The 24,973-nt window shown below is 26.1% G+C and overlaps 8 protein-coding genes across 11 annotated transcripts in view; 4 read left to right on the forward strand and 4 right to left on the reverse strand.

Moving 5' to 3' along the window:
- The window catches only part of LOC129619259 (protein kinase 4), a 37,361-nt gene extending 30,321 nt beyond the window's left edge, over nt 1-7,040 (reverse strand). The window contains exon 1 of the mRNA XM_055534422.1: nt 6,660-7,040. Coding sequence (XP_055390397.1) covers nt 6,660-6,857 — 198 coding nt within the window. The 5' untranslated portion in view covers nt 6,858-7,040. The remainder of the gene's footprint in view (nt 1-6,659) is intronic.
- A 1,190-nt stretch (nt 7,041-8,230) lies between these two features.
- On the forward strand, nt 8,231-9,131 carry LOC129619287 (uncharacterized). The gene is made up of 2 exons (XM_055534468.1): nt 8,231-8,370; nt 8,810-9,131. The coding sequence occupies exons 1-2, from the start codon at nt 8,333-8,335 to the stop codon at nt 8,952-8,954; spliced, it is 183 nt and encodes a 60-aa protein (XP_055390443.1). The 5' UTR covers nt 8,231-8,332; the 3' UTR covers nt 8,955-9,131.
- Nucleotides 8,992-9,538, forward strand: LOC129619286 (mitochondrial import inner membrane translocase subunit Tim10). Its single transcript, XM_055534467.1, has 2 exons — nt 8,992-9,130; nt 9,241-9,538. Exons 1-2 carry the CDS (start codon nt 8,992-8,994, stop codon nt 9,378-9,380), a joined length of 279 nt encoding a protein of 92 aa, XP_055390442.1. The 3' UTR covers nt 9,381-9,538.
- Nucleotides 9,539-10,210: 672 nt separating this feature from the next.
- Nucleotides 10,211-17,423, reverse strand: LOC129619258 (uncharacterized). Of its 2 annotated transcripts, none has more exons than XM_055534420.1 (7): nt 16,931-17,423; nt 12,879-15,826; nt 12,353-12,768; nt 11,997-12,275; nt 11,394-11,772; nt 11,197-11,309; nt 10,211-11,112 (listed from the first exon to the last, which is right to left on the reverse strand). In XM_055534420.1, the coding sequence occupies exons 1-7, from the start codon at nt 17,223-17,225 to the stop codon at nt 10,974-10,976; spliced, it is 4,569 nt and encodes a 1,522-aa protein (XP_055390395.1). In that variant the 5' UTR covers nt 17,226-17,423; the 3' UTR covers nt 10,211-10,973. The 2 variants fall into 2 exon arrangements, with proteins under 2 accessions (XP_055390395.1, XP_055390396.1); XM_055534421.1 differs by having other exon boundaries at nt 16,912-17,025.
- Nucleotides 17,424-18,303: 880 nt separating this feature from the next.
- Nucleotides 18,304-19,129, forward strand: LOC129619207 (heat shock protein 27-like). Its single transcript, XM_055534344.1, has one exon. It carries the CDS (start codon nt 18,395-18,397, stop codon nt 18,944-18,946), a length of 552 nt encoding a protein of 183 aa, XP_055390319.1. The 5' UTR covers nt 18,304-18,394; the 3' UTR covers nt 18,947-19,129.
- Nucleotides 19,130-20,196: 1,067 nt separating this feature from the next.
- Nucleotides 20,197-21,134, reverse strand: LOC129619203 (heat shock protein 27-like). Its single transcript, XM_055534339.1, has one exon. The coding sequence runs from the start codon at nt 21,005-21,007 to the stop codon at nt 20,459-20,461; it is 549 nt and encodes a 182-aa protein (XP_055390314.1). The 5' UTR covers nt 21,008-21,134; the 3' UTR covers nt 20,197-20,458.
- Nucleotides 21,135-21,821: 687 nt separating this feature from the next.
- Nucleotides 21,822-22,987, forward strand: LOC129619261 (DNA-binding protein RFXANK). 2 transcript variants are annotated; one of them, XM_055534427.1, is made up of 3 exons: nt 21,822-21,964; nt 22,201-22,637; nt 22,694-22,987. In XM_055534427.1, exons 1-3 carry the CDS (start codon nt 21,924-21,926, stop codon nt 22,876-22,878), a joined length of 663 nt encoding a protein of 220 aa, XP_055390402.1. In that variant the 5' UTR covers nt 21,822-21,923; the 3' UTR covers nt 22,879-22,987. The 2 variants fall into 2 exon arrangements, with proteins under 2 accessions (XP_055390402.1, XP_055390403.1); XM_055534428.1 differs by having other exon boundaries at nt 22,201-22,628.
- On the reverse strand, nt 22,891-24,658 carry LOC129619260 (nuclear inhibitor of protein phosphatase 1). 2 transcript variants are annotated; one of them, XM_055534426.1, is made up of 8 exons: nt 24,485-24,658; nt 24,221-24,435; nt 24,054-24,162; nt 23,880-23,988; nt 23,749-23,823; nt 23,251-23,698; nt 23,042-23,182; nt 22,891-22,971 (listed from the first exon to the last, which is right to left on the reverse strand). In XM_055534426.1, the coding sequence occupies exons 1-7, from the start codon at nt 24,511-24,513 to the stop codon at nt 23,082-23,084; spliced, it is 1,086 nt and encodes a 361-aa protein (XP_055390401.1). In that variant the 5' UTR covers nt 24,514-24,658; the 3' UTR covers nt 22,891-22,971; nt 23,042-23,081. The 2 variants fall into 2 exon arrangements, with proteins under 2 accessions (XP_055390401.1, XP_055390400.1); XM_055534425.1 differs by having other exon boundaries at nt 22,891-23,182.
- Between the last annotated feature and the right edge of the window lie 315 nt (nt 24,659-24,973).

Here is a 24,973-nt window from a genome sequence, read left to right on the forward strand (position 1 = left end):
ATTTGATCTACACTTGATAGGAAATAAATAGACAGAAAGAAGATTTAATAAGACAAAAATAACGTAAAATATAATATGTACCTATAATCGCACCCCCAAACAAAAACCTAGTCTTAAAAACAAACAAAAAAGAAAGAAAAGAAGTAGAAAATAACCTGTTGCTAACCAAAACAAATGTAATAAATATGTACAAATGTATGTATGAATATATTTGCTCAATTAATTACTAAATTAATATTTATATAGCAGGGATGGCTAAAATAATAACAGTGTAGCTATCAAGAGTAATCTAAAAAAGCCAAATTCCAGATTCTAGCTTAAAAAAAATAAACAATTAAATAGGTAAGTATGCATGAAATATATACATACATATGTATGTATACAAATATGTAAGAATAGACATTATTACTTTATTTATTATAAAATTGGGGCATACATGTACCTACATATGTAAGTGAGTATTTTGTTTTTCCGAATACTTAAGCATTGTATTATGCATAACATATTTTCGCCATATGACCTGTCTTTGATAGAATAGTACAAGAATTTCAAAAATTTACAATTGTAGAAATTTATGTAAGTATATGTATGTATACATGTGTACCTTACGTTTCATATTCATTTTTTTCCAGTGCAGTACCATAAACTCCTATAATGTATAGGAGAATAAAGATTTCTGTGGCAGTACTTACAATGCAATTATAGTACAATTTTACTTGCACGTATATAGTAAACATACATATGTACATTCAAATTAATTTACACAATATTGCAGATACATTTTGCATAGCTGTATGTAAGCACGGAAAATGGTATGCTTGTTCTTCAAAAATACAAAAATCTTGAAACAGAAATAACAAAGCACAGAAAATTATCCAATTCTCGATTATGCATGTATAAACATGAATCACGATACACAAAAAATGAGTGCATGAACATACTTGTTTGATTTTGTTTTGAGCAAAGGTAAAAATATTTAAGGTTATCATTAAAAAGAATTAAAAAACAATAAAAAAAAAATATGAAAATAAAAATGTTAAAAATCGATAGAACAAAATAAAAAAAAAAGAACTACAAATCGGAAAAACAGAAAGTAACAAAAAGTCTAGACATGTTATTGTTTAGGGTTTTTTTTTTTATTTTACTATCAAAAAATGAAAAATTTATATTTCATGTACCTACATGCATACATATGTTCTTATATATACATATACATATTAATATGAGTATATATAGTACTTACAATTAAATATATGTGTACAAATATAGTTATCGTACATGACTACAATGTTGAAATATTTTTTGTATGTTTTGTTCATACTAATTTAGACAAATTATGATTCAATTCAATTAGGAAGTGTAAACACCACTTTGAGAAATGAGGACATTTTTTTTTGTTGTTGTGTTTTATCAAAGAGTGATTGATATCTCAAAATTTTTAATTATTATTTTGTTTTTTATATTATAAACAATAATAAATATTCATACCTATGTATGTACATATGTATGTGTGTATAAAATTGTAAAAATTCAAAATTAATGATAATAAGTATGAAACTCCAAAAGCGAAAACAAATTTATAGTCCCAAATTTACTTATTTCTTGTAAATAATTCTTGAATATCATAAACATGACATAAAAAATAATATATAGCAATTTAAAGTGAGTGTACGTCAAAAATTAGAAAAAAAAACACATAATTAAATAATGAATTTGAAAAGAATTTGCATGCGAATAGCACAATCAGAGCATTCACGCTAATAAAGCGTGTAAAAACTTTATCAAGATTTTAACATGTTTTTTTTTATAACAGGCTCTTCCTTTTTTTTTACAATATACATACATACATATGAGTGTATGTAATTTTTATAGAACACAATAGTGTCACGCAAACACGTCCTACATCAAATGTTCTTAAAAAATTTTGTAACAAAGAAGTAAAATTTCATCACCCAACCTAATGTAGAATAGATTCTAGTAAATTCTATAAATTTGTTCGAACTGTAAATTTGACATTTAAAATAACCTAAAATTTTCTTTTTAAGGTTTTCACCTTTTGTTTTAATGTAGAGAGCAATTGAATTATTGCAATTCAAATTAAATTATAAACAGAAAATGAATAGAAATTTTAAAAGCAAATTTATTTTTTTAATAGGTGTTGCATAACGAATTTAAAATAATGGTCTAATAATTAGATATTTGATATATTATTTAAATTCTAGAATGTAAAACTGTTGTTTAGTAATTTGTTTCATAAGTTTTTATTTGCAATTTTTTATGCAATTATAATGTCTTTGTAAAAAGTTCAGATTTGATACTTTAAGTTGAAAAAATCACCTTATAATAAAATTAACGCAAAAATTCCGCTGCATGATTCAATATTTTAAGTTAGTATAGTATGTACATATGTAAATCTTGAAGGCAAAACGAATGGAACGTATGTATGTATGTTTGTCAACCATTGCCGCAATAGTCGACGTGGAAGCGATTAATTGCGGAAACACAAGTAAAAATCAACAATGTGAGCTAAATTTTCTGTCAATGATTCGAAATCTAAATTGATATAGCAGTGTAGAATGCAAGATAATGTAATATTAAATGCAGACTAAAAGGATTTTTCTAAAAAAGAACAAATGAGTATTAAGTTGGTCTAATAACAAGTTTGTAGTGTTTCGAAAACAAATTTCATGTTTAATTACCTACATATACATACCTGCTTATATAATTTATGTACATATATAATAACATAAAATGAAACGATAATTTAAAAAATTAACTATAATTTTTAAATTATATCGTATGTTCCCATAAGCAGATAAACAAAAATAGTAAAATTATATGCATTTTTGTTTTTGTATCAACATCAGACCATCCGTTTTAAAAATTAATAGAAAATGAAGTGTAAAAAAAAAATTAAAATTAAAGAAATAAAAAAAAACATTAGTTTATAAAATATTAAAAAATATTTGATATTTTCTTTACTTTACTTTATGATGGGTGACATTTTTATAATTTTTTACAAAAATAAATTGAAGAAAAAAGAAAAAGTCTGGTTGTTGAACTTTCAAATGAAAGCTTGTAAAGAAATGAGCAAGAAAAACAAAAATATCAAAAAGAAAAAAATACACTTATATAAATGTGTATGTTTGTTGTTATATTTAAAAAATTAAATAAAATAAGCGACAAAAATAAAAAAATAAATAATAATAAAATTCATAATGTGCTAATTTTAATTCATTTGTTTTTCTTCGTTACGATTCTTTTCACTTACATAAGAGCACGTTTTTATAATTTTAAAAATTAATAAGTATTTTAAAACTTGTAGGTGATCATAGATAAAACGAAATAGACAATTTATTGGAAAATGTGATTGGCTCACAGTTGTACTCACTTTAAAAATATAATTCGCCCTTAATACTACTTACATTGACAAATGCAGTGTTACTCTGTCAGCATTTTCGTAAAATAAGAATTTACTGCGTAAACTATCAAAAAAATTGATTGAAATTTCAGTTTTATTTGCTTTGCTGTCGGCTGTTTCAAAATTTATCAAATTTTTTTATCTTAAAAATATTATTATTAATATTTATTTTTTAGTTCATTTTTAGACTGATTAATTCAAAAATTATTAAACATATTACTTTATGTAAAGGGAACATGCAAAACTTTAAGTATAACAAAGAATTAGGTGTTTAAAAGGAGAATTTTAAGGGATAACTCTAAATGATTACCCGTATATTTGAAAAAAATTATCAACCATATTCTGTTAGTAACTTCACTTGAGGTGACGAGATATTATTGAAAAAAATTTAGTTTTTCTCTATAGAATTTCGAATTTTGGAATTTATTTTAATCATAAAATTCCAATTTCTCAAGAGCAACTCGTCATGTCAAGAGATGCGACTAACACAATATAGGTATAGGTTAAAAATTAAAATATATAATTGAAGTTTTAAAAAGGCAGAAATTGATTTTATCACATGAACTGGACAAATATGTCATAATTTTCCTTTTATATGGATCAATTTGATTAATCAATAGATGGTCAACTAGTTTCTTTAACACAATATTATTAAGATATTGAATATTAATTTATAGTTTTTTTTTGCATTAATTTAACTGAAATTTTATTTTTGTCAGCCGGTAGCCATTTATCTGCTAAGTATTTAATTTTCTCTTCCTCATTTATTAATGTAACTGTTAGGTATGTATACATAGTAAGAGTCTACATTGTAAAAGACTATTATTATAATAAAGTACAATTATTTATGCATATATTTAAGTAAATACATACTAGTATAAGTAGAAAAATGTATTTAGTAAATATAATGTATCTAGTTATATAATATACTTAATACGTACATAGTATACGTTAATTATGTAAAAAACAATTTCATTTTAGTAAATAACTATGAACATATAAGTTGATGTAAGAAACCAAAGATATTTTCTTTAGTAATTTAATTAAAAACCAAAATTAATAAATATATTTAAGATGAAATAATAATTAATGTTAGAAATAAATGGCTGATTTAGAGATAAAATTAAGTATACTTAGAAGTTGAATTAAAAAATATATGTATAATAGAAAAACAAATTAAGTATCTAATATTTTTATTTAATATACTTACATTAGGTAGGTATATAATATAAAACCTGATAAGATAATTATTTAAGAAATATTAGAAAATAACAAAAAGCTGCACATCAACACATATTTTTATTTTACATGGGTTGCTCCTATTCAATACAATGTACATACTCATATATTTGTAGGTAGGTAGGTACCTACTCAAACAAAGTTATTTTGTTTTTTAATATGATAAAACTAAATTTTTATTCTCTTATAAATTTTTGATATTTTGTGAAAAAAATTTTTAATTTGTGTTTGTAACACAACCGTACGTACACGTAATATTTTGACAAGCTGAATTAGATATTTCACAGCAAATTTTAAAAATTAATAATTTTAATTGAAAATTTGTTTAAAACCGATCGTAACGAATATACTGTATATTCCAGGATTTTTTCTTTAAAATGCTAAAGATATTGTACATTTTATGATAAAATTATAAAAATTTAACCAAATTATAGCCGCTTGCCTTAATTGAATGAACAAATTGTTAAATAAACATAAATACTCCAAAGTTTTGGAAGAATAAATTTAATAAGGGGATATTATTTGATTGAAATTAAGACATTACATTTACTTGTGTATAGGTAGATAGGTATGTAGATTCCAATAAGTATATTATTTAAAAAAAAAAAACTAAATACCTATTTCCTACTTAAGCATATAACGGTACCTATACCTCCTATAATTTCATTTTTGTATTACTTGTGTATAAAACTAAGAAATAATATTTAATTTAATTTATAATTTTTTACGTAAGTATTCTTTGATGTTCCAAAAAAAAAAATACAAAATACACTAAGTATATTATTTATTGCCTTTTAAATAATATTTTACCAAACTTATTCAATAGGAACTATACTCATACACACTAAATGGAAATAATTCATATATAGGTATATATATACATTGTATATATATAAATATTTGAATTTATAAATAATTTTAAAATAAACGCAAACACTTCCTTTAACGTGATATTTTTGAATTCCATTACACAGTGAAAAACGTAAAAATTATCATACCGTAATAAAATTATAAAAATTCAATATATTGGAAAAATAAGTAAATAAAATAAAACTTTGTATCTGAGCCGATAAACACAAAACTTTTACTTATAAGGTTGATAGATAACCTACGAATAAAATTCATAATAGGGCTGACTGTAAATTTAATTAAAAAGGGTACTTATTATCCTATAAGAAGTAAATTATCATACAACCCATGTTTGAGCATGCAAAAATCTAATTTATCAATATTTGTATAGTTTGGTACCTACCTACTTCCTTAACTTATAAAAATAAAATTAAACAAAATATCTAGAAAAGACGGCCTAGTATCAATAATTTTGCATTTATTTCTAACAAGAATTCGAGATATTCATATTTATTTACATAAGAAAAATAATTTCGAAATCGATTTCGAAATACGTTTTTTATATTCAGCACACACCATTTTATATGTTATAAAGTGTACATCATTTCATGTTCTAATAAAGTATATATGAAAGTATACCTACATGTACATAATATGAAATAACAAAGAACAAAATTTACAAACTAAAAATATATTTTTAGATTTCATTTTGATTTTTCCATTATTAAATACATAATTTTATACATAATAAATTGAGTATGTATTAAAAGAAAAACGTTGCTTTGTTGATGATATTTTAAAGACCTTGAAAAGGTTTAAAGTTGAAAGTAAATTTAGAAACATAAAATTAATGTTACTAATATGAATATACGAGTATATATGTATATGCAAAGGAAAAGTTCAAGATTAAGGAGGAAATTAAAAAAAAAAAAATTGACTCCTTTAAATTAATTGCCGCTGACTGCTATTTCCTCTCGTAACTAAGTATAGTCCTCGTATTCCAAATAAACTTACTTATATTGACACACCAAAATTAAAATTATTTTTAATAAGAAAAATTCAGCAAAAACCCCTTTTATTAAAAATTTACAAACACATTATGTAAATATTAGTTAGAAATATGTAAATATGAAAAAATGCCTCTACTTACTTGTCTTAGAAATTCTAAGCAATTAGAATTTATGCGCCGACCTATTTGTTGCTTTTTCAATTCATTTATCAATAAATTCTGCAAAGAATTCGGATCATCTCGAGAATCAACATCATTTTTACTTTGATTTTGTTGAAATTTTTCATCAATATGGCCAGTTGAGCCGATAAAATTCAAGCATTTACATGCGATTAACATATTCAAAAATGTATGTATATATTATTTAATATTCAAATAAAATACGCTTATATATATAAATTTATATGTACTTATAAGTAGCTAGTATATAGTAAAAAAAAAATCGAAAATTTTGTAAGAAAACTAAATATGTATGTATGTTCGTATGTATATAAGTACAATGGTACTACAATTATTATATTTTTCTTTTCTTTTCAAAATATTTTTTATTCAACAAAAAAAAAAATTATTGTTTTGCTTTATTTTTTATTACACCTTCTTATAAAACATATGTATCGTACATAAACATATGAATATATTTATATATATATATATACAATAATATTAGTCTCTATATATTTTAATATATGTAAGTACGTCTATTATATATCAACTTTTTTTATAATGAAAATTATACATACATATGTATACATATATATGTACGTATGGTATACTTTTCTTTTATAACAAATCAAGAATAAAAATTATTTAATTTATATTTTATATTTTTTAAATTGTTTAATTCTCTAAAATCACTACACTTAAAAATATAAAAATTCAGAAATTAAAATTTCAAAATGACTGTACATTAAAATAAAATATATATTTTGAACGCTATTAATGTAAATTTTTATGTTATTAGAAAGAAAGAAAAAAAAATAACTAATGTACAATTCCTTTATCAAAAAGAAACTTTTTTTTTGTTTCAATAACACGGTGATGAGCGCGGACCAACTGCTGATTTTTGATGGGATTCGAAATTTTCTTTTCTTCAAGCGAAGATAAAACAAAATGTCAAAATTAGAAAAATATAAAAATTTTAAGTGTTGCCGTTTTAGTATTCAAAATAATTTTATTTAACTACAAAACATCATTAATTGAAAATTATGCACATAAATTCTTATAAGTTTGATTTTTAATTAAATTATTTTAATAATAATATAATGTATATAATAATCTTTTTAAATTGTTATAAACAAAAGAAATTTCCCACCTAAAAGCAATTATTTTTTCAAAAAAATCTCAAGTGTAGTTGTAGTTTCATTTCAAATTCTCATTTATTTTGCTAAAATAATGAAATGTCAAAATCATATGAGTTTCTAGAAGTAAAAATGTTAGTTTGCAAAAAAAATGTATGTATGTACATAGGTAAGAAATCCTTTTAAAGACATAACAAAAGATAAACTTTATTGTCATTCTGTCAATTAAACAAAATGTAAGTTAATGTAATTATCTTTTTCCACAGACATTAACCGAGAACAATTTCGAAAACAAATCAACTTTGCTATACTTTTCCGAAAAATGTGGCCTTGAATGTGATAACCTTTTTCCCCATCACTTAAATGGTTTACTGACAGTTCAATTTCTTCAATTTTGAGGTTATAAATTTATAGTTTTTTACATGATTTTTTTTTTGTTCTGCAGCAAATCAAAAGTTTTTTTAGTATAAGTAAATTTTTATTAAAAATTTTTGAAATTATTCTTTTATCTCCCGAATGCCTTTAGGAAAGTTTGGTAAAATTGCAATAGGTTGGTATGTATAAATTGTGAAAAATATGGACTATTTCAATGTTTGGAAATTTTTTTAAACAAATATACCTATGTATGCATGTTCCTAATAATTTTACATAAAAATTATCAAAAACCAATTGTATTAAGTTAAGCTACAATTTCAAAATTAAACATTCCAATTACAAATATATTTGGTTTATCTACACTTTAATTTAGCTGATTTTATTCAAGAATATACAATATATACGTATGTAATATTTATTCTGAAAAATAAAAATATTAATGAATTCGAATCTGGATAAAAACTTTTTCTTAGCCTAAAAATCTCAATGTGGTGTTGTGTAAATAAAATGTTGCTAAAGTGTACTTGTTACAAAATTTTGTATTTTTTTATTAAAAATGCCATATTATAAAATATTTATCATATAAATCATGAATAAAATAATAAAATAAATTTTTAGGTCAGTAATTACCTTTGCTGGGATATATGCTTTTGTACTATCGAAGAATTCTATAGAACAGCGGCGTATTGAGAGTATGAAAGTTAGAGATCGTATGAGAAAATCAAACTACGGAGATTACGAACAAAGTGAAAGAAAGTTTTAAATAAAGTACAATATATAAAATTTAATTTTAAATTGAAATGGCGCAACAAATTAGTTTGGCCGACCAGGCAAAATTGCAAGAAATGGAGATTGAAATGATGGCTGATCTATACAGTAGAATGACAAATGCATGTCACAAGAAATGTATACCACCAAAATATAATGAAGCAGAATTAGGTATAAATTTCAAAATTTTTATTCATATTGCACATTTTATGATAAACATAATATTATAATTTCAAATATGTATTTATTTCAATACACAATTTTACTACAAATTATTATAGGAAAAGGGGAATCCGTTTGCATAGATCGATGTGTAGCAAAATATTTAGAAATTCATGAAAGAGTAGGAAAAAAATTGTCGGCAATGTCTACACAAGATGAAGATCTTATGAAAAGAATTGGAATGGAACAGCAAAAATAGTTTTTTTTTTTTAAATTCCAACTTAGTTTGTTAAAAAACTTGAATTATTTTTTTTTATTCTCAAAATGTGTAATATGGTATTTGCAATTCTGGTCTTTTAATTAACATACATAATTTACGTTACTTACAAATTAGAATAAAAAATAGTTGTTTTTAAAGCTTGTGTTTCTCTTAATTTATATAAACTAACTATTTTTATATTGTGTTATTTATTATTACAATATTGTCTTACTTTTATATTGTGTCCTTAGTATCTTACGAAATGTGATAGTTTTTGGAAATGAAAAAGAATTCTGTTGCAGAAATTGTACTATATATAGTTTTTGAACATATTAAATTTAAAGTTGTTAAATTAAAAATCTATAGTACATACATATATGTATTCAAAATTAAACCAATTGCCAATAAGAATGTATCGGCTGGGCTATCATTGTCCCATGATATTTATTCAGAAGCATGTGTATTAGAAAATACTTGTTACAATACAAAAATTTTTGTCAATACAAATACGTCATAGCCCAAACGATTCAGCTTTATCAGCATCTAAATACTCTACCTAATAATTTCATGGAGTCAAAAATTGTAACAATGAAGGCTTATCCTACACAAGAAAACTAAACTAAAATAAAAACAATTATATTTTCAATTATTTTTTCGATTAAATTTTATTTTTTTCATTTCTCTTTTATTACAACCTTATATTATTACTTTGTTTAGAAAATTAAAAAAAAAAGAAAATTTAAATTATAAAGTTTAAAAAAGGAAAAATTTAAAATTGTGTAAAAACAAAAAGAAATATTAAAAATATATTTGAACGTAACATTAAGAGGAACGTATAAATATACGCGCATAAAATAAAAATAATAAAAATTTAATACTACTTAATTATTAAACTTCCAAATTTGTGTAAGTATTTTTTATTCTTCTTTGCTTTATTGTTTTTTAATTTAATTATTTAAAAGCACGTTTGTTTTTTTTTTATCGGCTTATTTAAATATTTTAAATCACATTCACTATTTTTATTCTTTTTATTTTCGATCATATTATTATAATATATGAAGTAATTTTAGTTGATTTCGTTTTCACTATTTTATTTATGTATATCTTTTTTGTATTATTAACTTACCCTTAAAAAAATAATAAATAATTGTAAAAGCATAACATCATCCTTGTCTTCTGACTAATAATGCAAGTCTGAAGAATATCAATGAATGTGTGTTTTGGTAAAAAAAAATTAAAAAAAATTATCCATAAAATGAAGTCATCGTAGTTAAACCAAAGTAATCTCTATAATATGTGTTACTTAAATACTTGTGGCATTTGAATCATTTTGTTGTCTCAAAAAAAAATATTCTTTGGTTTTAAAAGGTATGCAGTTGATTAAAATGATATTCTAATCCGATCCTTGTATAATAATTGTAGATAAAGTTTTTCAATTTCTGAAAATATATTATTTTCTTATTTACAAATATTTTTTTATATTATTATATTTATATAAATTAGTTTCTTTTGTTGTAGTAAAAAAATGCTTTTTCCCTCCAGGAAAAATTGAATAAATAATTATGCCGCTGGTGTGCCACATTCTTGTGTGTGCTATTTTTTTGATTGTTCAGATGTACCGTCTATACTTAAATGATTATATTTACAATCTTTATCATCACATTGACCCATTAATTGAAATGGACATATAATTTCATTTGGATTAATTCTAAAATTGCTGCTAGAACTTTCTCTATCATGAAAAATGAAAAATTGATTTTTTAATTCATTTCTGAAAATAAAAGAATTATCAAATGTCTATAATATTTTTAATCACCTTTCATTAAGAAATTCAAGGGGTGAAATATATTCGAAATTTTCATCTTTTGTATCTTTAGGACCTTCTGTTAATACATTAAATATAGGTGGTTCATCAAATATTGGCTCTTCCTAAAACTCATTTAAAAAGAGTTAAGATAAATTAATATAATATTCGTAATTGAAAATCAATATATTTAAAAATCAACTTTCAACCTGGTTTAATTGTACATCTTTAGAATCTGAAGTAGGTTCTGTTTTATTATTTGTACTTTCGAAATGATTTTTGTTGATTGTTTGGTCAATATTTTCCGTAAATTTGTCTTTGCAGACATCTTTTTGATTAATCTCTTTGTTGATATTTGTGATCTCATTTTTTTTTTCAATATCAGAATTATGTTTCTCAGTGCCACTTTCTTCAATTTCAAATTCCGATTCTTTACACTGACTAACTTTTCTTGCATTGTTTATATCTTGTTGTGATTCTTTTTGGTAATTTTCAATATCACTAATTTTCAAATTTTTCAAGTGATTAATTTCATTTGAAAGATGTTTGAATTTATTCTGAATCTCTACACTTAATCCTTCTTTTAATCTGAAATCACATTTAAGTTTAATTAACTTATTTTAACATAAAATAAGATAACAACATGCAGAATCTGAGTTTTTTTACATTTAAAAAAAAACTTTGCAATCAAATTTGAAAAAATGAATTAAACAAAATAAAGAGTAAATAATTTCAAATTTTAAAATTTATCTGTACATTACGAGTATATGTATGTAGTTTTATTGTGAAAAATAATTAAAAATTTAACTCACACAGGCGTATTATCGTTCAAAGATTTGCCCAACTGTTTGGAAATTTTACTTAGTTTTATTCTCCGGGACTTTAAGTGTACTATTGTTTCATAAGATTTTGAAATGGCAGGATAAATTTTGGCAATTTTTTGATTTTGTAGTTTAAGATCTGTCTCACACAATTTTAATTCAGCTTTCAGTTTTTCTAATTTCGATTCGAGCAACACTTTTCTTGTCTTGACCTCTTTACCCATTTTGACGAACTTTAATGCCCTATTCAAGTTTTCAAGTATTAAAGTGCTGGTAACGTGAAAATATTTAAATAATTATAAAAATAAAATTTTAATGTGTATTTAAATAATGAAAAGAGGAAGTACCTATTTTTGTCGTGAGCGATTTCATATTTTTTTATTAAATCTAAATTTTGTTTTGTCTTATCGTTTCTATCTACGATAACATTACTTTGCTCAAAATTTTCTGGAGTAATTGAATTAGATTGTATATCAATTTCATCAACAACAGTTGAAGTTTCATTCTTGGCTATTTTTGGTCCCTTATCAAGAGGAACATTTAAATTGGAATCAGATTCCACTTTTTTGTCGACATTTTCAGAATTGTTCATTTCCGTATTACTTTCGGTCATATTTTGAACAGCATCAACATTTGAATCACTAATTGCAGTCGGTTCACTTAAAGGTTGTTGTTTAATAAGCTTTTGACGTTCTAATATTTTCATACGATTTATCAGCATTCTGTATTCCAATTGGGACGATTCTGGTAAATGTCTTACAGCCTGGAAACATAAAATTTATAAAATACACAAATTAAAAATATTTTTGTAATATTACAAACATAAAAATAACTTGTTATTAGCACAAACATTAAAAAAGAATTTCAACTCACTATTGGGGTGACAGATACTGTATTTGTAGGATTTAATTTTGACATAGGAGTCTTTGGTTCTGATAAGTTTTGACTTGTTTGTTCAGCTTTTTTTCCAAGTTCTACTTGAGTTCTGGCATTCTTCAAAAATTTGTCTAATTTTGCTTGGAAAACATCGTTTGTTGATTTGACAATAAGTTTATTTTCTTCATTTAAATTCTCTTTTAAACTCTTTTCAGCTTCCATATTTTCCGCTACTTCATTAAATTTCATTTCTGAGATTGATACAGCTGGATATGGTGAGTAACATGGACTATCCATTTGAAAACTCATTGGACTAGCATTATCATCATAATTGGAGTCTATATTTTTGTTTGATTTTTCATTTGGATCAAAAAGGTAATCATCATCTTCTGATGACGATGTTACTCCAACAGTTATTATTAATTTACCCGTCGTTTTGTTAATTTTGGACACTCGGTTTGAAATTATACTAGCTTCATTAATATTTGGAGGACTTTTTCGCGAAACAACTTGCTTTGAGTTCAACTTAACTAATTTATTTAAGTTACTACTTTGAGTAGAAATATTATGGCCTTTTTGCGACGGTTGATTAATTATTTTATTAATTTTTACAATTTTTCTACTTTGTACTAGGTTAATATTTACTGGCTTCGGTTTACTTACATCAAGTGATGCTTTGGCTTTGGCAGTTATTTTTGTAGTTTGTTCAATAGAATCCGATAATTTCTGGAGTGATTCAATTTTTTTTGTTATTTCTAAAGATGTATCCACTGTATCTTGCATGAAATTTTCCGCTAATTTATCAATATTTTTTGTTGTACTTTTTTCCGAGGTATCCGTAAAATTAATTTGAGCATTTATATTTTCATCATCCACAACATTATTTTCAAATTTGTGCTCTTTTGAGCCTTGTACATTAAAAGTTTCTTCCTTTTGATTGTTCCCTTCATTATGTTCCTCTGAACTTTGTTTCTTTAATTCATTATAATTGCATATACTTTCTTCGTTTTCAGTATTTAATCCATTTTCTGGGCTTATTCTAACTAATTTTTCATAGTTCAGTTCAATAATTTGTTGGAGAGTTTCAATACAGGATTTAGATGTTAGATTTTCAGCAATTTCTCTAGTGTCACTGATTTTTGTTTTTTGTTCCGTATCATCTACATCACTTAGATCTTCAGAACTTTGTGCTTTATCATAATCAGAAGTCCCCGTTTTTTCTTGTTCAAGACATTTTATAAATCTATTTAATTTTCTACGAGATTCTATAAGTAGTTCTTCAGATTTCAAAGTGTCAGACCCTTCAATAGATACTTGTGGTCCTGAAGAAGTTTGAATTTCTTTAAAGCTATTTCTACTATCAGGTACAGAATAATTTAAGAATCTGTCAGTCTTATTTTGACTAATAACGGAGTTTGTTTCGAAAATTTGGTCATTTTCTGATAAATCATTAAGTGTACTTGTCTTTAATCGCTTAACAGCTTCTTTGAGTAATGATTCTGTTTTATTTGCATTTTTGGCCTTCAGTGATACGATTTCATATGAGTTCATATCCTGATCTTCTTTTCTTTCATCATTTAACGTAACCTGTAAATTTTCAATTTTGTCTTGTTTTGTACTTTTGCAAAGTGACTCGTTATTCTTATTAATAGTCGTATTTTGCGAATTATCAGTTAAAATAGTTTTTTTTATAGAAATGTTATTAACTTTTGGAGAATTCATGGTTGACAAGAGTAAAGCTCGTAAAGCAAGCTCTTCTTCATCAGATAAATCATCTGGCGAAGAATTTTTTGTGGAAATAATCAGTTTAGATTCATCTCCCTTATTTGTTTCTTCTAAACATTTTTCCTTTAATCTAATAGGTGTCGGAGATATTATTGTAATTTGGGGTGGTGGAGGCGCTAGTTTTTTCAATAGATCAATACTTGACAAATCCATTTTAGGAGAATTTAAAAATTTCGGTTCTTCTGAATCAGTATCTATATTTATTAGGTCAATATCAACTGATTTTACATTATCTTCATCTGATATATTAATTGGCGATTCTGGGGGACTGATATTATTAGAATCAAAACATTCTAATTCATCGAAATCCTTTGGAGAATTTTCTATATTTATTCCACTACACCAATAATCAAAATCCGATGGTGAATACGGTTTTTTTTCATCAATTTCTCTACGCTTTTTACGATCCAAATGTTTCTTAACTATAGCCGATTTTAAAGCAATTAATCTAAGAGTTTGTTCTTCTAAAGAATCTGAGTCATCACTAGCAACTGTATTATTCCTTTCTGCGTTCTCATCTTTAGATTTTGAGTTGATAATTTCAACTTCATTATCATTTTCTACTTCTATTACATCGTCATCTACAATAATTTGGTCTTTGATATTGCCAACAATATTCTGAAAATTTCCTTTGTGCATTGTTTCACTGTTTCTTTTTATAGCTTTTCTTAGTTCCTCCCGATCCAGCTCATACGTATCTGATTTTCCAGAATCAGAATCGTGTGATACTGATCCATAATGTTGATTTTTTAGACGACGTTTTCGTTTTGACCGCTTTGATCGACTTTGATGATGCTTAGTCGATTTTATTCTTACCGGAGAAAAATCTAATAAAGGGCTATGAGATCTTTTCCTCCGTTTTTTAACTCTAGATAATCTGGCAGATCTATTTTCATCAACATTTTTATTATCTGATGAATGAGCTCTTCTTCGTCTTTTTCTTGATCTGTGGTAAGATTTAGCGACACTATTTTGAAAACCTGAGTCAGTTTTTGGAAATTTTTTATAATAGTTTTTCAGTACATTGTACTTGGAATCGTATGGCATAAATGCTGAGCTGACATCATTGGAAGCATATTCAGGGTATTCATAATCAGATAGTTCAATAATATCCAAAGGTTGATTCTCTGATTGAGGCACAATTTTATTACTTCCTAAATCTTTAAAATAAAATAATTCTTTTTATTTTTATTTTGTATAAAACATAGAAATTAATTTTTTTTACAATAGTCCAAAAAACAAAATATAGCAAATTAACAAAATATAAGAAAAAATTTATAGTTGATTTACAAAATGAACAATGAATAGCTGTGCACACGTAAGGAAACGGCTCTATTTTGAAACAAAAGAATAATGTAAAAACAACAATTATCATGATATTTTGTTCTCTTCATTTTTAGGATTCTTTTAAATACACCACAATACATTTTAATTGATTTTTATTATCAAAGTCATTACAGTCTAAACCAGGGATGGGGAACCTTTTCTCTATATAAGGCCAAATTTTAGTCAATGCAAAGTCAATCATGCCGCAAAGTTTAAAAAAAGTCCAAAGGTTATAAATTTTTGCTTTGTGTAGGTTGATGAAAACAAAATTATGTCAGAATATAAAAAATAACATAAAACAGTTTATTTCATAAATAAAAATAGATAAGTAAGTATGTACATTATTAATAAAATAATATGGTTCATTATTTCAATGACTTTGCTGTGATTGAAAATTATTGAAAAAGTTTACTAGCGTGGCATACAATTATTCTGAAAGAAGCCCGGACATAGGATTCAAATATTAATATGGGTTTGTTTTCAAACAAATATGTATGTAAATTTTGAATTCAAACGTTGTTAGAAATTTCATGGCTTTGAATTTTCCAATTTTTAGTTTTCAAATTTGAAAGTTTATGTGCACGGTTTATTTTTCTAAATGTTTGATTTGTTTTCGAAAATTTGGCAGCAAAATTTTAATTTTTAAGAAATATAAGAAATAAATTTTTTTAAGGACAAAGGCCACTAAAAAACAGTTAAAAGGCCGCATGCGGCCTTAAGGCCGCAGGTTCCCCATGCCTGGTCTAAACAAAACTTTATGTTGTAAAATTTAGTATGTGTGGGTCATTAATTAAGCGAATATTTTGTATCAGTATGTTTGCAATTTGAATAAGTTGATCTCTAGTTTTGTGCAAAAATTAACTTATATTATAATTAAAATCTTATATAAAAATATCAAAATACTTAATATGCTTTTTACCTGAAAGCTTTGCACATACCGTAGTTATTTATCACAGATATAACAGCAATTTTTTCTAATTCAGCGTTTCGTAATTCTAGTTCTTCAATACGTTTTCGCATTGAAAGCTCATCAGCTTCCGTAAATAGTGGATCTTCATCTGAAGAAATATCTTCGAATTCAACATCTTCTATAATTTGTCCTTCCTCGGGCTCGACACAAATTCTTATACCACCGTTTTTTATTACTTTATTATCACTTTCTTGGGTATTTATATTATTGTCAATTGGATGCTTCAATCCACTGACCGAACTGCTTGCGTCCATATCTACCATATTTTTCTACAAATACATCATATAAAATTATACAATGAAAATATTTTTTTGGTTGCGGAGCAAAAGAAAAGTAACATTAATAAAGTAAATAATCAATTATAAGCAATTTTAATAAATTTTCTGAAATTTCTTTGTTTTATGTTATAGGTATTTAATAATATCTTTTCTTAAATCTTAAACTTTTTCACTTTCTATAAAAAAAATTTTTAGATACCATTTGACGTTTTGAGCAATGACATTAGCCTAAAATTCAAAAATCAGTGTTGTATGTGAATTTGAATATTACGTTTCACTCTTCATCTTCGATCAAGTCATTATTTAGAGAAAAGTAAATACGTTTTTGTATGAGGTTGTATTGTAATTTTTTAGTATGAGTACAAATTTGTCAAATTTCTAATTGAACAAAAAATTTAATTTTATTTTTATGGCTAAGAGTAGATGAAATGTATGTTATTTGATGTATTTAGAAACTGTCAAAATATCTTTATTGTGTAAACATCATTCTACATTTTTGACCACTGCCATTATTAACAAAACCCGTTTATATATTAATAAATATTCGTCCTCCCGGTTATCATTTTCAAACTATCAACATACATTTTATTTACTTCTAAATTGACCTGTTTATCTTTATATCACATCCTATTTCAGCCAATTATTAATGAAACATTTAGACCAATTTAAACAAATCTGTAAATTTTTCCTCGCTGACGTAAAAACAAAAAATGCCCGCATGCTATGATATTTCTCATACAAAAAATGATTTTGCTGCCACCAGTTGTGCATCAAAACATAAAAGTTCAGCAGCAAAAATTACTCAACAAAAAAACGTATAAAACTATATGATGTTTTTGCTAATTTTTAAGATTGCTTTTAATTTAAAAAGTTTAGATTTGGCGAATTTGTGTTTGGAAATTTGGCATCCAAAATTTTCAGAACATGGTAACTTTTATTCGTGAGTATATCGAATCGACAACAAATTGATTATAATTTGGAGAGATAACAAAAACAACAAAAAAAATCTTTTGAAGAAATTTTTGTCTATATAAGTGGTGAAAATAGGAATATGCCGGTAATTGTTTAGTAACCGTTGTTATATCAAAAACTTAATTTATTAATAATTTCTTGAGGAAATTTTATATATAACGAGACAAAAAAAAAAAATTAAAATGGCTCTAATTCCATCATTACTTGATTTTCATGATCCATGGGAATTACGCCGTCATACTCATCGTCACCGACATCATCGTGATTGGGATCATTTTGGATTAGGAATTACACCAACTGAAATTCAAGCTTTAGCTGAAATACCGAATTTATTGAATGCCGAGTTAAAAAAACAATTAACACCAGCTGGAGAAGCAGCAGCTGTAATTGGCAAAGATGGATTTTCAGCTCATTTGGATGTTAAACAATTTAAACCAAATGAAATAACTGTAAAAACTAAAGACAATCAAATTGTAATCGAGGGAAAACATGATGAACGTATTGACGAACATGGATACATTTCAAGACATTTTGTGAGAAAATATAGTCTTCCAGATGGATACAATACGAATGATGTTATTTCTACATTGTCATCAGATGGTGTATTAACTATAAAAGCATCTCCACCAGTTGATAACACTAAAGAAAGAATAATTCAAATTCAGCAAGTTGGACCAGCTCATCTAAATGTCCGTGGGCAAGGTCAAGTTGAAAAGGAACAATCAAAAAAGTAAAGCGTTTTCATGAACATTAAGAAATCATCCTTTTTTTATAAGTTTTTTTTTTCATTCAAACAAAATATGCATTTCCACATTTATGTATGTAGTACATTCATTATAAAATTGAATAGATGTATGTGTGTAATTTCTTACAATAATAAAATTAAGCCCTATTATGGCCTACATTAAAACTTAAAATTTTTATAAATTTAATTCATTTTAAGTTTTTTAAATTTTGATTAAAATAATTCTTTGGTTCAGGCAGAGAAATATTTGGAGTTTGAGGGAAAGACGAAAAATATGTGCTTCCATTACAGTTGAGAGCGATTTTTATGCATTTTTATAACAGTTATGTATATTATGCAAGGGTGGTTAGATACATAACATTTCTTAAAATACATATATATTTACTGGTGTAAGAAAATTAAAATTTAGGTACCCAAAATTCCACCATTTTTTATAAATTATTTTTACCATCCATTTGCTTGTATGTACGTAGTAATTTAGGGTACGTAGTAATGGATGCTGAAGAAGTACACCTTTCCTATGTCTGTAAGCCGGTAGGTAGATAACATATTGTATGTATACTCGTAGATTCTTTTAAAACGCAAAACCAAATTTATAATAATTTGTCTGTGAATTTTCTAGAAATTTTTATAAATTCAAAACTTTGGGGTTTTTCACCCTTAATTAACATACAATGCATGTACATATACATATATATATATTGTGTATATTTACATACTTATGATATATTATGTGTATATAAATAAAAACACTAAAATGATAAAGAAAGTAAGTTTTCAAGGCAACCATGTCAAATTTCATATTATTGTGTATACATATGTGTTTCACTTATCGCTTTTGTTTAAATTGAAATAATTACATATTGTTTTGTATCTTGTAATTAAATTGATTTTTTTAAAAATTATTGCATTGGTATCTCGTTCCCTATATGTATGTACATACATATGTTTGAATTATGTGCAACTGAATGCACATATATGCGCCATATCTTGTATATATTTGGTACAAGTCAGCCATTTTATTACAATTTTTAACTACTCAATTGATTTCCCCATACTTACAGAGTTTATCGACCGGCTTTTGAAAAAAAAAAACCATCTTGCATTCCCTGTTTCTTCCCCTCCCGCTGCACTTAAACCTTGATGAAAATCCAATCCCATCGCACATAATACGGACTTTTAAATTAAAGAACAAAATCATATTTTTTTTTAAATACGTTTTTAATTTTTATTTTAAATGAAAATGAAATTAAATACATACAATATGGAATAAAAAAAAAAACTAAAGTTCTACATGGATCTACATGACTTTTTTTCTTTAATTTTATTTTAGAATGCAAACACCCTTAAAATTTTTAACATTTATTTTTTAACTTAAAAAATAGTAGTTTTATTTTGATGGAATAGCAGTAAGTTTTTTTTTTTTTTGAAAATGATTCTTATTATAATTTTTATGTGAAGTCTTTTTTTCTTTTTAGCGTAATTTCCTGCTTGGAATAAATTATTTTCCATTTTCTACTTGCATTGGTTCTTCTTCGCCATTTGTACCTACTTTAGCAGGTCCAACAGATTGAATTTCAATAACTCTCTCATTGCCTTCAATTTGTTTTTGTGGTGGTGGAGCTTTAATAGTTAAAACACCATCAGATGACAAAGTCGATGTAACTTCTTTCGAATCGTATCCTTTGGGAAGAATGTACTTTCTAGTAAAATGGCGATAGATATGGCCATGTTCATCTTCACGTTCTTCATGTTTTCCTTCGACAATTACTTGATTATCTACAGTTTTAACTGTAATTTCTTCTGGTTTAAACTGTTTCACATCCATTAATACTTTAAAACCATCTTTTCCAACTGTTGGCGCGGGTAAATCATTTCTACCACCTGATCTTCGCAATTCATTTCGATGTCTTGGCATAATTGATAAAATTTCTGGAATTGATGGATACAAATCTACAGCATCCAAAAGATCTAACTCTGGTTGGCGACGAAGAGGATGGCGGGAGTGCCATGGTTCATAATAATCGAATAATAATGGTAGTAAAGACATCTTGATTATTTTTTAACTTTAAAAACTTTTTCTTTCAAATTTATAATTTAAAAATTTGTTCTTCAATACTACCTTAGCGGTGTTGCTAGTTTATTTCTTTCTTAAAGCCGTTTAACAACTACATAGCTTTTTCTTTAAATTCACCACTTATATACTTTTTGGATTTTCTTTTATTTCGATTTTCGATTATTCTATTTCTTTATTGTACTAGAATCGTGTAGATTTTTGTAGAATTTTCCAGCCGCAGCAATATCTGTTCGCGTAGTAGAGTTGCCGCTTTTAAAAATTTTATCAGCTAAAATTTAGAAAAAGAAATGGCAATCTTTTATAAAATGGACAAAATTTTGCGTTATGGAGGTTGATAGTCTGTTCCATACCGTTCCAGGCTATTTATTTTACTGGACTGACTACTGAGTGGCAATTTTGTGAGAAGTGGTTCATTTTAAGTTTTGAAAATTTGGTGGTGCACGAAATAAAGGTACAACTTTGAAGTAGTACTTCAAATTTCCTTAATAATTTTATTTTGAATCAACTACCTTTCAGTTAAAGTGAAATGGTAATTGTTTCACTTTGACTATACAAAATTTTTACCATCGCCCAATTCCGAAGTGCAATTTTGCATCTTGATTATTTTTATTGCTAAATAAAAATCTCTGACACATGCACCACTAACAATTAAAACCAGTACTAACAGACTTCATCAAACTTTAATCGTTTCAATGATCTAAGTTTTCCTGTCATACAATATCTACTATTTCTGCCATTTTCATTATAAAATCAAGTTTTTGCTACATTCCATAGTCGGCATTGGTAGTGTTGCCAAACAAAACGTCAATCAAAAAAGTTCAACAACGACTAATGAAAACAATAGGCCACAGATCTCTAATTTTATTTGTTTTTACGAGGAATTCATGCAATGCTGGATGAAGTTAAATGTGAAATGCCGAATGCACCAAAGTAAGTATTTTTGATTTTATTGGGAGTATTTACCAGATTAATGGCGCGTCATTTTATTTTCATCCAATTTACTGCTCTATTGTTCTGATGAAATATTTCAAAGTACACCGTGGACAAAATCAAGAAAATGAGCAGAAAATGGGAAAGTAACATCATGACACAATATTATTATGTAAATACACCCACTATTTTGATTTCGTTACTCAATAAATATACGCAATTTTGATTTCAAATAGAGCCAGACAAATAAGCGTTACTAATCGTCGTGATAAAATATCAACTGGCAAGAAAAGCGCTTTTGCTCAATATAGACCAACAATTTTGACAAACTTGCAGCGCGGAAATACTGAAGCAACATTTTGTGAAAGAGATGTGACATTAAGTTTCCATGAGCGCTGTGCTCAAGGAGAAATTACTGAAGAGGAAATAAAAGAACAGACTTACATAGATTTTCTAGATTCAAACAATTTAACGGCTTTACATTGGGCTTGTGGGTATGGGCAACTAGATTCCGTTCAAATGTTAATTAAAGCTGGAGCAAATGTTAATATAGAAGCTCCAGATATGATCACCCCACTACTATATGCTGCTGGAGGGGGCCATCATGAGATTGTACGCTTTTTACTTTCGAAGGGAGCAGATATTGATCATATGGACATAATAGGTAATACTGGTAAGTCTATTACTGTAAGTTAAAACACATTTTTGCTTTAAATTTTACATTTGTAGCATTAATGTATGCAGTTGCCGGAAATCATCCACACACAACAAATGAAATTCTAGCATATTATCCAAAACTATGTTTATCAAATGAAGAGGGGGAGACTGCATATAGTTTAGCTATTAAAAATAATTCAAAGCTATCACAAGCTGTTCTTGAAAAATATATAGAAAAGTTATTAAGTTTAGAATAAAAAAATGTTAACTAAATATAAAAGTTAATTTTATATTTCTTATAATTGATTATTTAAAGCTGAAAAAACTGCAAATACAATTATTGAATATTCCTGGTGAATTTTGTTATTAAATATTAAACTTCGTCATTTGTCTACATACATACATATATGAATACAATACCTTATAATTAATTTCAACAACATAAACTTCACGTGTAGATTCACAGGCTACCCAACATTGGTTTTCTTCCTGGCCAAGCCTCTTTGGCATATTTCTTTTTCTGAGGTTCGGAACTTGTTTCAACTCGATCCTCAAAACGTCCTACAATTATTAATTTTAAATTACGAATTAAACAGTATATTTTTAAATATATATATGTATATACATACCTTTTGCATTATTTGGAAATGGAGAAGGAGCGATTGGAGGTGTACTCGTTTCTGGATTGACATCCGGCGCTGGGTTTGGTAGTAATAAACCTAATTTAGTTCCCATAACAACATCAACATCCAGCAATTTGCTCGTTCCAGAAGAACTACTACTAGGATTGTGTTGGTGGTCTGAAATGGCAGCCGGAAGTCCGTGATATAAAGATGGAATTAGGGCTGATGGATGCATGTGTTTTACATCTGCCACATGAGATATCGATGAGTGAACACTTGTGCTTGTTGTAGGTATTCCGTGCTCAATTTTTAACTTTTTAGTTGGAACAACTGTGGTTTGAACTAGATTTCTGAACCGTCCAACATTTGGATCTATATCCTCAGGGTTAATAATTATTTCTTCATCGTTAAAAGTAACATTTTTTCTTTTCCTAGGATTTTTTATTTGGCTTTGCTGAATAGACATTAAGACATTATTTCAATATTTAAAAACTACCATTTTACCTTTCTAATGTTATCATCTGTTATTCCAAGCATTGATATTCTCCGATTGTGGGCAGTATTGTATTCAGTCAAGTTCTAAAAATAAACTTGTTTAATACTATACAAAACAATGGAAATAAAGCCTTCAATACATCAACTTCATTTTGTGTTTCTGGTAAACCAAGTAAGGCTCCTTCACTGCTTTCATTTAATGGAATTTCTTCTAATATAGAGCTTCTCATAGTTACTGATGGTCGCTCTCTGATCGTCGAAAAAAATTTTTGTTAATAAAATGGAAATATGACTTTTAGAGCTTTGGTTTTTACCTTAAAATATAACGTCTTGTGGAAGCACCAAAATGAAATGTACTGTTTATTTGAAGTTGTGTAGGTTTATGAGGTTCTAAACGTAATGTACCTATGAAAGTTCCATGAGCTTTAATAGAAAACATATTTTCATTATATACAATATATATTAAATAAAATTATATTACTTGATCCTAAATCAACTAGATATGCAATATTTAAATGTTTATGGTATAAAAATGCCGCATGAACTCTGGAACATGATGCATGATCAATACAGAAATCATTCATTTGTGCATTTCGACCAAAAAGGTAGAATTTTTTTTCATCGATCATTAATTTTTGAATTAATTTATCTTCTTTTAACACATCAAGATGCAATCCAGTTGGAGGCTTCCCGGCCCTAAAATATCATTTTTACTTTTGGTATATTATTTTAAAATTTCCTTTACCAATTAGGGGGTTCGTATGAATTTGCCATATTACAAGTTTAAGAGATTGTAAAAATTTTAAGAAATTCTTAAATGGCTAAAATTTTCTTTTTTCCTAATTCATAAACTTTTACATTTGCTTTATATTATTTATTTATTTTTAAGTAATTTAGACAAAATCCACAAACTTGATAAGTCAACTGAATTTCGAAAGTGACATTCGAATAATAATGTCATAATTTTCACAAATAGGGCTGTACTATAGAAATATGACACACCAAAATGCCGCTGAAAGATATGAACTTTTGCATTTAACTAAATTAAAATATGTAATGCAAATTTCTTATGTCGTAATCAAAGGAACGAGTAAAAGATTTTTTTTTCTCAAACTCAACGCGAATTAGAGCCTACCGCTTTCTATGCTGACATTATTTCCCTATATCATTTTTACTTTTTACTTCCTGAGCAGACAGATAAACTTGTTGAATGAAGTACTAATTGAGTGAAGTA

This window comes from Condylostylus longicornis, unplaced genomic scaffold (assembly GCF_029603195.1).
Source record: "Condylostylus longicornis isolate FDR11 unplaced genomic scaffold, ASM2960319v2 ptg000011l, whole genome shotgun sequence".
Taxonomy (NCBI): domain Eukaryota; kingdom Metazoa; phylum Arthropoda; class Insecta; order Diptera; family Dolichopodidae; genus Condylostylus; species Condylostylus longicornis.

What these genes read in the sequence shown, in the direction of transcription:
- LOC129619207 (XM_055534344.1), top strand. Translation starts at nt 18,395, where the DNA reads ATGGCTCTAATTCCATCATTACTTGATTTTCATGATCCATGGGAATTA.
- LOC129619286 (XM_055534467.1), top strand. Translation starts at nt 8,992, where the DNA reads ATGGCGCAACAAATTAGTTTGGCCGACCAGGCAAAATTGCAAGAAATG. An exon ending in ATATAATGAAGCAGAATTAG is followed by an intron (nt 9,131 to 9,240) that starts GTATAAATTTCA and finishes AAATTATTATAG; the next exon opens with GAAAAGGGGAATCCGTTTGC.
- LOC129619203 (XM_055534339.1), bottom strand. Translation starts at nt 21,007, where the DNA reads ATGTCTTTACTACCATTATTATTCGATTATTATGAACCATGGCACTCC.
- LOC129619287 (XM_055534468.1), top strand. Translation starts at nt 8,333, where the DNA reads ATGCCTTTAGGAAAGTTTGGTAAAATTGCAATAGGTTG. An exon ending in GGTAAAATTGCAATAGGTTG is followed by an intron (nt 8,371 to 8,809) that starts GTATGTATAAAT and finishes ATAAATTTTTAG; the next exon opens with GTCAGTAATTACCTTTGCTG.
- LOC129619260 (XM_055534426.1), bottom strand. Translation starts at nt 24,513, where the DNA reads ATGGCAAATTCATACGAACCCCCTAATTG. An exon ending in AAACACAAAATGAAGTTGAT is followed by an intron (nt 23,824 to 23,879) that starts GTATTGAAGGCT and finishes GTTTATTTTTAG; the next exon opens with AACTTGACTGAATACAATAC. An exon ending in CAGATGATAACATTAGAAAG is followed by an intron (nt 23,699 to 23,748) that starts GTAAAATGGTAG and finishes ATGTCTATTCAG; the next exon opens with CAAAGCCAAATAAAAAATCC.
- LOC129619258 (XM_055534420.1), bottom strand. Translation starts at nt 17,225, where the DNA reads ATGGTAGATATGGACGCAAGCAGTTCGGTCAGTGGATTGAAGCATCCA. An exon ending in TTGAACGATAATACGCCTGT is followed by an intron (nt 11,773 to 11,996) that starts GTGAGTTAAATT and finishes ATGTGATTTCAG; the next exon opens with ATTAAAAGAAGGATTAAGTG. An exon ending in AAGATGTACAATTAAACCAG is followed by an intron (nt 11,310 to 11,393) that starts GTTGAAAGTTGA and finishes AATGAGTTTTAG; the next exon opens with GAAGAGCCAATATTTGATGA.
- LOC129619261 (XM_055534427.1), top strand. Translation starts at nt 21,924, where the DNA reads ATGCTGGATGAAGTTAAATGTGAAATGCCGAATGCACCAAA. An exon ending in GAAATGCCGAATGCACCAAA is followed by an intron (nt 21,965 to 22,200) that starts GTAAGTATTTTT and finishes GATTTCAAATAG; the next exon opens with AGCCAGACAAATAAGCGTTA. An exon ending in GGACATAATAGGTAATACTG is followed by an intron (nt 22,638 to 22,693) that starts GTAAGTCTATTA and finishes TTACATTTGTAG; the next exon opens with CATTAATGTATGCAGTTGCC.